This window comes from Talpa occidentalis, unplaced genomic scaffold (assembly GCF_014898055.3).
Source record: "Talpa occidentalis isolate TD23 unplaced genomic scaffold, MPIMG_talOcc4v2.1 talOcc4.15, whole genome shotgun sequence".
Taxonomy (NCBI): Eukaryota; Metazoa; Chordata; class Mammalia; order Eulipotyphla; family Talpidae; genus Talpa; species Talpa occidentalis.
In genome coordinates, this window is record NW_023601543.1 from 77,458,256 (window position 1) to 77,473,146 (window position 14,891).

At 41.3% G+C, this 14,891-nt stretch overlaps 1 protein-coding gene across 1 annotated transcript in view; it reads right to left on the reverse strand.

The window, feature by feature from the left end:
• PHEX (phosphate regulating endopeptidase X-linked) overlaps positions 1-14,891 on the reverse strand; it is a 167,010-nt gene that overhangs the window by 30,792 nt on the left and 121,327 nt on the right. The window contains exon 15 of the mRNA XM_037512613.2: positions 7,433-7,491. Coding sequence (XP_037368510.1) covers positions 7,433-7,491 — 59 coding nt within the window. The remainder of the gene's footprint in view (positions 1-7,432; positions 7,492-14,891) is intronic.

Sequence of the window (14,891 nt, forward strand, 5' to 3'; positions counted from 1 at the left end):
ACAGACCAATGGAATCGAATAGAAAATCCAGAGATAAACCCACAGATTTATGGTCAACTAATCTTCGACAAAGGAGCAAAGACTATCATTGGAGCAAAGAAAGTTTTGTTCAATAAATGGTGCTGGGAAAACTGGGTCGCTACATGCAAAAGAATGAAGCTTGACCACTACCTCACACCATACACAAAAATCAACTCAAAATGGATTAAAGAATTAGACATAAGACCTGAAACCATAAAATACATAGAAGGAAATGTGGGCGAAACACTACGTGATTTGCACATCAAAGACATCTTTACAGACACATCACCCAAAGCAGTGATAGTGAAGGCGAAGATAAACAGCTGGGACTACATCAAATTAAAGAGCTTCGCACAGCAAAAGAGACAATAACAAAAAACAAAGAGAAACCCACCAACTGGGAGAACATTTTTGCACCCAACATACTATGATAAAGGACTGATCACAAAAATCTGCAAAGAGCTGATGAGAATCAAACAACAACAAAGAAAATAATCCAGTCAAAAAATGGGCAGAAGAGCTAAAAGAAACTTCTCTGAAGAGGAAATGCAAATGGCCAACAGGCATATGAAAAAATGTTCAACACTCACTTGTCATCAGGGAAATGCAAATCAAAACTACCATGAGATACCATCTTACACCAGTGAGAATGGCACATATTAAAAAAACTAGCAACAACAAATGTTGGCGAGGGTGTGGAGAAAAAGGAACTCTTCTGCACACTGTTGGTGGGAGTGCAAACTGGTCCAACCACTGTGGAAAGCTGTGTGGAGATTTCTGGACCTACTACAATAGAGCTTCCATATGATCCAGCAATTCCACTCCTAGGTATTTACCCAAAGGACACAGAAACATCAATCCAAAGAACACCTGCACCCTATGTTTATAGCAGCACTGTCTACAATAGCTAAGCTTTGGAAACAACCCAAATGCCCAAAAATCGATGACTGGATCAAGAAGATGTGGTACATATATACCATGGAATATTACTCAGCATTCAAAAAAGATAAACACATGCAATTTGCCAGCAACATGGATGGCGCTGGAAGGATGATGCTCAGCGAAATAAGCCAAAAAGAAAAAGAAAATACCGGATGGTCTCACTCATAGCAGGAATCTAGAAAACTTAAATAAGGGACCAGGAAAATGAATAACTATAAGAAGTGAAAATCAAAATCAACAAAAAACTATGAACCAGAGACACTTTTTGGGGGGTGAGGGCGGGAGGGGAGGGATTGGGGTCAGAATGGGGGGCTGCAATTGTATGTGGAATATAAAAATAAAATTTATTATTAAAAAAAAAAAATAAAATAAAATTGGGATTCCTTCTCGAAAAAAAAAAAAAAAAAAAACTAATATTGAAATGAGGCCTTTTGCAGATCCACACTGATATTGAACACATGAAAGGAATTTTATCCCAGAGACCAGTCCATGTTAGTAGAAATGAAAGCCAAATGCCAGCTGCTCACTCTGCTACCCTCTCGCCTCTGCGACCACCACTTTTTCAGGTCCAAAGTAGTTTGGAAATTGGGTCAGAACACTCTTCAAGCCTCCATGGATCCCATCCTCTCACAGTGCTCCACACCAGGGGTTAGAAACCTACAGCCCACATAAACAACTTCACCAGAACGCGCATCTCTTTGTTTATGAATCATCTATGGCTCCAATAGCAAAGTTGAGAATTTGCAACAGAGTCCATCTATTTACAAATCAAGTGTATTTACTATTTGGCCCTTTACAGAAAAAGTCTGTCAATCGCTGGTCTACACCTCTGGAGTTTTGGCATGAGGTAGCCTGGTTTTTTTTGTTTGTTTGTTTGTTTGTTTACTTTTTTTATATAGAGGCATGTTTTATTTATTTGTTTGTTTGTTTGTTTTGTTTTGTTTATACATGCACTGGGTACAGTCAGAAGAGCGAGAGGGTGAGAGAATTCACCAGAGCCAGAGCGGGGAGCAGAGCAGGCAGAAGGACCGAAGTACACTGCTGAGGGGAGCAGCGGGCAGCAGGAGAGGTCTGCGCGCCATGTGGGACCCTCCTCCGGCGGCCGGGGAGCAGCCGGGGATCGAACCAGCACTGCAGAGGCTGCGGGCAGCTTCGCAACCCAGCGCTCAACCGCTGCGCCACTGGGGAGGCCCGAGGTAGCCTGTTTAAAGACCAAAATGTCTATGAATATTATATATTGTTCTAAAAAAATTATGGGGGGCAATTACTTTTGATATTGAGCTATTACGTACAGTAAAGGCACAAATTGTAACGGGAGGACACAATGAAGGCTTATACATTTCACCTGTGCAACCACCTCCCAAAATCAAGAAAATGTTTCCTGTGTCCTCTCCCAGCCAAAACTCCCAACAAAGGTAGCCATTAACTTTTATCACCCAGATCACTTCAATTCACTCGACTGAATCGACTGTTCCTAAACTTTTATATGAAGGGAACACACAGTGTCTCACTGAGCATTAAGTCAGTGGTATTCAGACATATTGTCGTCTGGAGAGGTTTCTTCTTTTTCACTGCTGTGCAATATTCGTTTGTTTGAATATACCACAATCTACGTACCTAGTCTTCTACTGAGAGACATGAGGCTCTCTTCTGCTTTTCACTATTATGAATAGAACTTATAAGAACATTCATGTACACATGTCTTTTGATGGGCATATGGAGCCATTTATCTTGTTAGGAGTGTCATTTCTAGGTAATAAGAGCTAGCAACAAACTGCCAAACAATTTTCCCAATATTTTTAAATGTACAGAAATGCCGTTTTAATTTATGAAATCTTTTGATAGCAAAAATTCAAAATACCCCCCACCCCAACCTTCACGTTCTGCTGTTGATCCTCTGACAGACTCGCTCCCCCAGGGAGGACGCGCAAGCAGGTGTAGAGATGAAAACCCTGACTACGGCAATGTGCTGGCACTTTTCAAACCCATCATGTTAAATTCTCACCGAAAACTCTGTGGGCCGGTCATCTCCACATGTGGCAGGGAGGACCGCAGGGTCAGGAAAGGGAAACACCCTGAGCGAGGTCATACAATTAAATCAATGGTCGCCCACTGAGGTTCTCACTGTCTCCCTACTAAACACCGGGAGACCATTTTTCAGTTATCACCAAGTTAAGGAAGCACAAGCTTAGGCACCAATACCCCAGGAAAAGGTCCCTAGTTTCCTCTTTAACCACCTTATCACTTCAAATATAATTAAATTATGTGACAACTCCTGAGTATAACTACTCCTACGGCAGACCGAAATCATTATCATTTCACAGTACACCACACACTATCTAAAGACACTGCTACCCAGCTTGACGAGGGTAAGAAAATAAGAAACTATAACGACGCTGCAAAAATCTAGCATTGAAAGAGGGCCACACGTCACAGCATTCACGCAAAGGCATGGATTTGCAAAAGCAATAATATTAATAATAATATTAATAAAATTAATTAAACCTACAGGTTTTTCTATTTTCTGCTTAAGTCTCTACTGCATGCAGAAGTAGACTTAAGTGGCATAAATCAGAAAATGATAACGGGAACTGAATGAAATTCTCATAAATCATGTTACTAAGTATAGTTACATCTTAGATGTGAAACCCAATTAAACAGATGGCCACATGCTGTCAGAATCAGCCCCTAATCAATAAAGATGTTCATTTTAGAAAATCACCTCAATTTTTCACTTCTTTAGTGAAGCACAAAGAAGGCAGTTGGGGGCTAGGGGGAGTCCCAGGAAACCCAGTGGGGAAATGTATAAGAAGGAACTCCACCTGTCTTAATTTGTAGTCCAGAAAATCAGAAAGGAGAGAGCGAGGAAAAAAGTCACCCAAAGGATTCCTTGTCATCTTGGCTGGGAATGTAATTTACAATGAGAGCAAGCACTGGTCATTAGGAAAGTAGAAACAGCTTGAATCTCTTAATTAAAATACTGCTTCAAATTGTTCATTTCAAAACCCCTCTGCTCATGAGATTCAAGAAACCACTGGGCTAACCTGAAATGGCTGCTCCTTCAGGCCACGCCTGATAGGCTCAGCTCTTCCCAGATTAGAAAAAGGCTGAGCAGGGTGAAGCCTGGATGCAGAGTTACTCCTAAGCATACTTAAGTTCCCAAAGGAACAGTAAGCATTCAGTGACACTGACAGTGAGTGTGGAAACAGTGGTGAAGACCCCCTCTCAACACCTTTTCTTGCCTGACAGATGATCTATTACATCTACTACACTGGGAAAAATTAAGTCTACCAATGCCGAGAGTTAATGAAAATGAGAGTTGATGGAAACACTTGGAATACTTTGGAAAACATTTGTCGTGATCTGGTAAAGTTGAGTATTTGCACAGCGTACAAGCCAGTAATCCCACTCCCAGTATTTAACCCAAACACTTGTTTCAGGAGATGTGTAGAAGAACATTCACGGCAACACTGTTTATAACTGTAAAAACCTGGGGGACCGACATGTAGGTCAGATAAGACCTATAGAACAGATTAGTTAGTAATGGGGTACTGTCTATGATGAAATATTATACAGCAGTGAAAATGAAAAACCTACTGCCTAGATGACCCTTAAAAACATGTTGGCTGGGGGAAAAGTTACTGAAGATTATGTGCAGTATGATACATTTCATTATGCAAAAAATAAGCAGAAATAAACCATACACTATTTAGGGATACATAAATGGCTTTAAATTTGGCTTTTTAAAAAAAAAAACAAAATGATAAATGCAGAAGGCGATGGAGAGGAGCATGGACAGATGCAATGTTCTGGTTCTTGGTTGGGTTACATTCATATGCATATGTTTATTTTATCAGTTGTTTTCTCACATACTTCATAATGATATAGGCTAGCATGTTATATATACAGGTTTCTCCAGCTATCCAAAAGTAGAATGCTAACAGAATGCAAAAGCAGAACACATACCTATTTGGTATGATTTGCTGGGTTATTTTGAGGTCCTGGGAATGCAATTACCATTGATTTATATGGAAAATTTTTTGAGCAATCCCAGACCCAAAAAACAACTTCTCCAATCCTACCAAATAGGAACATTCTACTTTTACATAGCAGATGAAACCTGTATTCCTTTGCATTGCTAAATATTACATAATAAAACATTGTATTTTAAAATGGTTTATCTAAAACAGTTTTCTATTTCTCAAAAGCTTATTCTAAATAATAAATTATATAAATTTATTCATACTCTCAGTGTTAGTTGTAATTAATATATCAAATATCCTGAGTTCCCATCTAACATATGCAACTTAGCTCTCACCTTGGAGCTATAGTAGAATACTAAGCTGCACACTTTAAAAATATGTAATTGTTGTAAATTACACCTCAATAAAGCTGGGAGGGGAGGGAAGGAAGCAATGAGATTTTCATGATGACTATTTCTATAGTAAGGAGTGACATTTGAAATACTAAAAATTTTAACCACTGAATGGGTTGTGTGAATTAATATAGAAATCAAAACTTCCCACCATCTGCTTATTCCCCTCACTCTCAGACCAAAGGCCTGCAGAGACTGCCGCGCTCACAAGCGGCCACACGACTCCAAAGAGACGCACAGTCGCAGACTTTGAGCTGGCCCAGCAACTGCACAGGGATGAGGGCCCATGGCAGGCCAGGCCCTGGGCCAGAGGGCAGGCAGGGTGCCTCACTGAGAAGGTGGTTGAAGTGAAACATTGAAGGAAACGAGAGGAGGAACCATGCAGATCACTGCGGGGAAGTCTTCCCAGGCCTAGAGAACACCCCTCCCCATGAGAAATGCTCAGAGGGCGGTGTCTCAGGCCCCAGGGACAGGAGGAGGCCCAGGTGGCTGGGACCAAGAGGAGATAAAAGCAGAGCGATAAGCGGCCTCTAGGCCACGGCAAGTAAGTTGACTTCTATTCTGGGTGCGATGGGAAGCTGGTAAGGGGTTCTTAAGTGAAGAAGCAACAAGGAGCGATTGTAAGACATCTTAAAATGGCCGCGATGCTATGTTTAGAATAAACTGAAAGGGGGTTAAGGTTAGAAGCTGTGAGGTCATACAGGTATCCAGGGGGAAGGTGAAAGGCATGCAGTCAGGAGTAGCAAGGCCTTGTAAATTGCATCCCGCACTCAACAAACAATCCAGATATATGATTAAACTGTGAGCTTAGTTGTCATTCACCAGCTGAGGACGTGAAAATGGAGACCAGAAGTGGTGCAGGGGCAGGCTGAGGAGAAACCAGCCAGGGCTGAAGCAGGAGTAGCCCGCCCTGCCCCACTGGTCACTGCCAACCTGAACTTGGCATTTGTCATGCTTGTCCATCTACGGATAGATAGAACTCCAGACACAACTTTAGATGGTGTGACAATCAATCTATTTTTCCAAGTCGTTTCTTTCTCCACACAACCTAATATTTGTGAAATTCAGCCATGTGAATATATGTCACCCTCGGTCACTGTCCTCTGCTGACATTCCTCTGTGTGGCACACCATCTCCGAGTCCCTTCCCTGTGGACTGGTGCATAGGTTATTCCTCTTCTATTACCAACAACACTGTTCGCACATTCTCACCTGGGCCGCCTGGGTCAGACCCTCTGTGGGCTGTGGTTCTCAAACTAGGCCAAGGCATCTGGAGGTTTACAGAAACTGGTTTACAGAAACCAGTTCCTGAGCTCCATGTCCAGGTTTGTGCGTAATAATTCTAAGGTGTACCCTGAGAATTTGCATTTCTAACAAGGTTACATGGATAGTGTTGTTTATATACAGACACTCCCTCGGGTCCGACAACCCAGCCAGCTACCTGCTTATTTTTCCCACCAATCGGCAAATTAACAAAATGGCGGTGACAGAATCAGAAAAAGTGTTAGGAAAGTGGAAATTTGCTCCTTTTCATGGCCAACTTCACCATAGTTTTATTTATCACACTTGACTTTATAAAACTCAATGTTGATAGCCTCCCTGGTGGTGCAAGGGGTAAAATGTCAGCACTATGAAGCTACCATAGCCTCTACCACACAAGTTCGATCCTCAGCCATGGAGCTGACCCACATGGCCCAGCAGACCTCTCCTGTCACACCCACTGCTCCCCTCAGCAGTGTATTTCAGTAGATCTGCCTGTTCTGTTTCCTACTCTGTTTCTGGTGAATCCTCTCACCCCCACCCTCGCACCTCTGGCCTATACCCCAGTTCTTGTATGCATAAATATTTTTAATAAAAAATAATAAAACTCAATGTTGATATAAAGATGAAAATAACTTATGAGGTGAAGGGAGTCAGGAAAACTGAGCATATGAGTAGGGACACTCAAACATCCTTCAGTAACATCTTTGTAACATCTCCAGTAACATCTTAATCGCTTTGGGGGGAGGCAGACTAAAGCATGCCATACCCTTAATCACAGTCAACAAAACATTTTGTATGACATTAACAAGGAGACAAGAAACTGGGTACTCACGGATCTGGTTGGTGGTTGCACTATAGAAGGCGTTGACAGTGGTCGGGTTTGTAAACCACCTGCAGAAGGAGAAACAAACACCGCCAAGGCATCATCAATGTCCAGGCAGGAGAACGGCAAGAACAAACACCCCGTGGTGGCATGTCTGAGCACATAACCAAGGAACAATGGAAGTGTGGGCACATGGGGAAATGATCGCCTCAGTTTAAGGGCTATTGCTCTACTCAATGAACTATCTCATCCTCAATTGAACATGGTTCAGTGAGAATGTATGAACGTGCCTGCTTATTCCCCATTACTAACTGAATGGAAAAAGTCAGCACCAGAGCTTCTAAAGCAGCTTTAATGAGAAATTCTAGACTCTAATGGGCTCTCCCCACAGATGGAAACAGCAGTAAAGTGATGTTTGCCAAGCCCTATTTAATGGGTCCGTGGGACAGCTGAGTGTCTCTGCTGCATCATCCCTGACCTGCCCGTGGAAAGGTTTTGTGTTGGTGACAGCACAGAGGCCCAGGGAAAGAGAGATGAGCAAAGGACAAGCAGGCTACCCAGAGGGCCGGCTGCTCCAGAGGAAAGTTTACTGATGAGTCCCATAGGATCTGATGGCTCGTCCTCTTATCTCTGACTAGCTGGGGTGTGTTGGAACAGTCACCTACTTCCTGGGGTTCAGCCTTAGTTGTAAAATTGAGGCATCGTGTTAGGAGATCTTGGGAGTGCCTTCCAGCTACACTCCATTGTAAATGCACAGTAGGTCACTTAGATTAGAGCACAGCAGACTTTTTTTTTCTGTGAAGAATCAGATGGTAAACATTGTGGCATTTTGCCGATGAGGCAAAATCCAGGCTGTTTTATATGGTACTTCTATAGTGAGAGAAAATGTTCCACAAATTTTTATTGACAAAATTTTTAAATATAATAATGGAGGACAATTTGTTGTAAAACAGGCACATTCATAAGAAGAATGGAATCCTTTGTAGGCAGGATGACATTTGCATAATTTGGGTTCAAAGTTAGTGCTTCTCAGCATCAAATCAACTAAAAACATTTATCTCTAAGAACAGCAGCAGACAGGATTGCGCCCACAAGCCATCCTCTGTCAGTCCCTGACTTAAAAAGGGGTGAATGTCAGCCACTGTCCTTTGTGATTAAAATCAATGTGTATCATGAAGCTAAAATTCCCTACAATGCCTTGATTAAAATCAAGTCATTTGCCTTAAGCTAGACCTCTTAAAATAGACTTATGTAAATTCCTCTTCAGAGCAATTATTTCACTAATTTATGTCTAATAGAATCATTATGCCAGGCTACCAATTTGTGTTCAACTAACAGGAAACTGGTAGGAAATCCAAGTGTTAATTCTAATTGATCCACTAGATAATAATTATCATTACTAGTAGTAGTAGCTAACATTCACTGAGCACTTACTATGCTCTAAGTACTTTTTTTAAATTCAAGTAGCAATGTTAAGTACTTTCTAATCAAAGGTTTTTTCCCCCCACAGCAACTAAAGGAATGATGAGCCCATTTCACAGATGAGGACGAGACTTACAAGCATTATATACTTGCACAATGTCTGGTTTGACTTCAAAATGAGTTCTCTTAAACAGTATATTATACTGGAAATCAAGACACAAAGTGCCTCCTCATATCAAAACTGAAATCTAATGCAGTTCCATAAAATATATATTCTTTTCTCCAGATTTAGGTTTAGGATTTCAATAAACCCTAATGTTTAATACAGACTTACTGGCAAGTCTACTTTCCTGTGGAAATGAGTCGAGTACCTTTACTGACCTAATATCGCTACCTATAGTAGATAGGGTTACAGCCTACCCTACCCCCAGAAATGCCCTCATCCTGATGCCCAGATCCAGAATATTACAAGGCAGAAAGGATTTTGCAGGTGTAATTAACATTAAGGACCTTAAAACAGGTGGGCCCAAACTAACCACATAATCCTTAAGAACACAGAACCTTTTCTGGCTAGCAGTTGAGAGATGCAACAGAGAAGGAAGTCAGAAGAGTTGCTGCAGAAGGGAAAGTCAGAGAGAATCCAAGGGTAAGAGGGACTGGACACACTGTTGCTGGTTGCAACAGATAGAAGTCATGTGCAAGGACAGGAGAGTGGCCTCTGGCTCTGAAACTCTGAGAGAAGAAACAGCCAAGCCACCCTTCACACCTCCAGACCCCACGAGATGATACACGTTGCTTTAAGTTGCTATAGTTGTGGTGATTTTGTTACAGCAGCAACAGATAACTAGTACACTACCCAAACCCAGCATTTGCCTGTCTGCTATTTGGGTCAAGAGGGAAGAATCTAGGTGCCTCTAAATGACATTGTGCTGAACCATAATACACACAGAAGGGTATGTGTGCCCCTAGAGCTCCTCCCTTCCCTCCCTTTCCTTCCTGAATCCCCTCCTTTTAGCAAAGGATAAACTTTCCAAACATGAGGGCAAGAAAAGATGTTTCTAACTGTTAATGGACAACAGTAGACAAAGGGATCAAGAAGCCAGGTGGGGTCTTAAAGCAAGAATACCTGGAAACATCTTCTTCTGGACACATGACCTCATTCTTTCCTGATCTCCCAGAGCCCTTGCTGAGTCTAGGGCATGTCTGAAGCCTTGATTATAGCCAGAGTCGATACTAGGTGGTTGAACCAACAGGTCCTTCCACTTGTGGGCATTATTTCTTCTTATGGGTCAGTGCCCATGCCAAATCAGCAGTTAACTATTCTGTCTATCACCCTGATTATATACAAGTTCATTATTTATTTAGCTTTAATATTCTTTAATGTAAGACTACCTGTGCTGGTTTTAATATGCATTTGCAAATTTTTTACACTCCTCCCATTAAGCGATAGAGTATAAATTATTTTCCTCTTGATCACGTGCTAGCCTTGGTGACTCACTTCTAAAGCATAGAACGTCGTGGAAATGACACCACATGACTTTCAATGTTATGCAGTTAAAGGTGATACAACCTCCCCCTCACATGCACACTTGCACCCTCCCACCCTCTCTCTTTCTCAGGAAACTAACCCTGAGGTTTCTTGCCCAATCACCATACTATAGAGAAGCCCAGCGCACGCAGCGAGGCTGCTGCAGGCCTTCCAGCCAGCATCAGGCATCAACCACCAAACACGAGCGGAAGCTCGCACAGAACTCCAGGCCCAGCCATTACTGATGGTGACGACATGAAAGACCATGAGTAAGCACCAGCACCTGAGCCTAGTGACCCCCAGAACCACAGAGATGACAATGAGTAATTCTGTTGAAACTTGGAGGTGCTTTGTTACACAGCAGTAGATAACTCGAACACTGAAAAGTCAGCTGACCGCAGACTATATCTCACCCAGTAGGCTGAATTCTTCCAGAAAAAAATATTGTTTGCCCAATACAATGGTTTAAAAAAGTGCTGACTTGGAATGCCTTTTAATGAGGTGTGCCACCACCAATTCTCACAGTCATCACAACTCCCTATCATGTACACCTACTTACATCCCCCATTTATTAACTGATTGGGCACTGAAGGCATATAAGCTTGCACAATTTCTATCACCCCACAAGATTTTAAGTTTTGTATGGGCTAAGACTACTGGCCAAGTGGGATGCGCTGAGCCAAAGATCACTGAATCTAGTAAAATCCATTTATCGCTATGTACACATCAGCTCGGATAAAGAAAGGGTGGCACACACGTGGTTTAAATTCTTCGTAGTATGTCTTCAGTGCATTCTTGCAGTCTGTGTTTGAGGGATTATTTAGTAGATAAGGTAAAAAGTTTCATATAAATTTCAAATACATGGGGATGAAACTGGACAATAGGATACATAAAAGGAGTATAATCCTGGAGTACTATAATCTAAAGATATACATCAGGCTAAAGTGTTACTTTCTACCTGTGACATTTTAATGATAGTCTAGGGAACATGGAATGAGAATAAACAGAGTAGTTACAGCTTTATTTCTAATATCCTATATATCAATTCCATTCCATGCTACAGCTAATGTTTTTGCAAACCAAACTTCTGGGCGCGACCATCATTTGTGTAGACATTTGATGAATTTTTACATATTTTTTAAAGGATGGAGAAAGAAAATCCAGACATGTTTGGTCACAGTAGAATGAAAATGAGTTAATAGGGAAACTGGCTTAAAATCATTTCTGTCAAAGAAAGGGGATCCTGAGGGAAAGAAATTACTTTTGACTCAAGCTGAGCAGTGAAGTAAATCCTCTATTTTTAAGCAAGCTGTTGAAGTGACACTTCTGAGAACCAACCCCTAAATACATACCTTCAGGGATGACCACCCAATTAATTTCATTCTTGCTGACATTTCCCATCGTGTTAGAAAGTTCTTAATGCACATTAGTGCAGCTGAAATGGATTCCATGAGAATGAAAGATAAAGGGTATTTATCTCCTCTCCCCACAAAGAAGCAAAATGTTATTTCCAGGCTTTGTGCAAATATAATCACGATGTGCTGTTCAAAGTAAACTAGTGTAGTAGAGCTATTCCAGATCACTCCCACTCGATTAACTCATGAATTGTCAGACCTAAAGGATGTCAATTAAAGCCAATGTGTATCATGAAGCTAAAATTCCCTGCAATGCCTGAAAGGGGCCAGCCAGAAATTTAAAAAAAAAAAAAAAAAAAGGACTTTGCAGTGCCAAGAGTAGCAGAAATGTCTTAATGTTGCTTTTCATAAAATCAACATACAGGCTGAGAAAATAAGAATCATTAGCATTGCACTGGTTCTATTCCTGGAGAAGATTTCCAGAAACATTTACCAACTTAAAGTCCTTGTGAAAGAGGTACTTGTTTTCATCGACCAAGAAGAAAACTACACAAATCACAGTTTGCCTAAGCCAGCCAGCATTTTTCCAAGGCATGAATAAAATATTAGAAACAGTCAAGACCACTGGAATCTGACAGCCCATCAGTATTTTAGGATGCTAAAGATGACACATCTAGGAGTTTCTCAATTCACCTCGCTACACCCAAATGAATAACATTTTGAAATTGAAGAATTAACCTGGCAGCATCTCCAATATGTAGGAATCCCTGAAAGACCCTGAAAACTCACAAAAATACCATGGACAGCCTTGAATTTTCCACCAGATCTCAAGTTGATCTTAAAGGGCAGGATGATTTACCTGTGACTCCCAGACTGCATGTAGGTGCTCATGGAAAGCACTCACTGAAGCCAACGGATTTGAGAAGCTAGTTTTTGAGCCCTAAATCTAAAATTTCTATTGAATAATTTAGGTTGGGAATGAAGCAGAATATATAGAGTGAGAGATGGTGATGAGAGAACCAAGGAGAGTGGAGCAGATGGCTTTAAACCAGTTGTCTGTCATTTTCAAAGAAGTTCTACAGCCTTCTGCTTTCTTTGTGTTTTTTGATTGGAATGGGGGACAGGTAGGGGAATGGTTCAGTTTCAGATCCAGTCCTTAAAGTCAAATGCTTTTAACTGGCTTGTGGTTTGTGTTGTAGGAAGCTGCAAAGGGGAGAGGGTGGGGGAGTCTGATAGGAGCCCCGGTTATGAGGGAAAGGTGGTCATCACAGATTAAGTCAAAGAACATTGCCAAGTCCAGAGTTCCTAGAGGCCAGGGCACAGCAGCAAGTTAGAAGGGAGAATAACAAGAGACCAGGAGAGCATTAAGGAAACAGCCAAAGATCTGGAAACCAAAATATCAGCCAAGGTTAAAAAGTGAAGCGTGGGCCTCCCTGGTGGCACAGGCGGTTGAGCACCGCATTGTGGAGCTGTCCGCAGCCTCTGCAGTGTGAGTTCGATCCCGGCTGGCCGGCGAGAATCCCACATGGCACAGACCTCTCCTGTTTCACCAGCTGCTCCACTCAGCAGTGTATTTCGTCAGTCTGCCTGTTCTGTTCCCCGCTCTGTCTCCAGTGTATCCTCTCACCCTCCTGTGCATGTGGCCTGTACCCCAGTTCTTGTATAAAAATAAATAAATAAATCTAAAAAAAAAAAAGGTGAAGCATGGAAGAAAAAAAAAGTGGGCCATGCAAGCCAGGTTTCTAGCTAGGAAGATATGAAAAGGTCAACAAATCTTTTCCACAAAAACCAAGTATAAAACTGTACAAAACTGTAAACAACCACTTTAAGGTTCTGGGAATTGAGCAAGGAGAACAACAAGTTAAAAAAACATTTAAATCTGAAAAACTACTGGGGCATGCAAGTCAGTAGGACAGGAAGTCTGTGGCCTTCTTGCCTGGCTACCGGTCACTCTCTCTCCTCCCAGCTCTGTCAGGGAGAGCTCAACTTCGTCAGGAGGACTGACTGGAAATCAGCAGCTTTGCTGCTACAAGGGGTGATCTCAGTCAGGGAAGGGGGTGAAAACCTACCGCCCTATCAGCTAAAAGTGACAAATTTGGTCAAAAACAAGTAAGGAAAACCCACAGTTCATCTAAAGTCACAGCTCCCTTGGAGAGAGTGACCAGCCAAATTTTAAAGGAAGATCCTGGAAGTCACAGAAGAGCCTCTACATGCCCCTGACTAACAAGGAAACTCAGCACATATACAGGTGAAACCCCAGAGTCCAGTGGAAAGTCAACTGCAAGGCCTACTGGGAACTCCCTGTGCCTCGGCATCCCTCCAGCCACATTCAGATCAATTAGCAGAGGGTAGAGGACTTCAGGTGTTTGAGCTGATCCCCAGCTGAGCACTAAGCTATTCAGACAACTCCTAGGAAGTGAAACTAAAAAACAGTTAAAATTTCTGGTGTATAAGATCAATTAGTGGTTACCAGAAGGGAAGAGGGTGGGGAAATTAGGGAAAAATAGAACAATTGTATTGTGAAGGATAGAATTGGACTTTTAGCAGAGAACTTAATGTAGTATATGCGCAGGTTGATTTTCAATGATGAACCCCTAAAACTTATATAATGTTATAATGCAATGTTGTTTCAATAAATAAGGTTAAATTTTAAAATAATTTTTAAAATGAGCAGAAACATACTATAAGAGAGATAGAATCTACAAAAATTTACTTTTTGAAAAAATTTCAGAAATAAATCAGAATCCACAGTTTCTCTATTATCTAAAATATCACTCTCAAAAACAAAAAATATGCTACACAAAGAAAAAGTGTAAAAAAAAAAAAAAAGCATTCAAAGCAACTGACTCTAAGTGAGCCCAGATGTAGGATTTGGCAAAGAATGTAGCCATTATATATTAGTTAATTAAAATAAACTATATTCAAAGAATTAATGGAAAATATGACAACGATGACTCAACAAATAAAGAATTACAGCAGAGAAAAACTAAAACCAACAAAATGGAAACTCTGGAGTTGAAAAGCACAATAATCAAAATGAGAGACTTGTTGCATGGACCAACAGCAAATTTGAGAATGCAGAAGAAAGGATCCCTGAATCTGAAGATAAATGGAAATTATCCAATATGGAGAACAGAAAGAAAAAACATTGGAGAAGTGGATC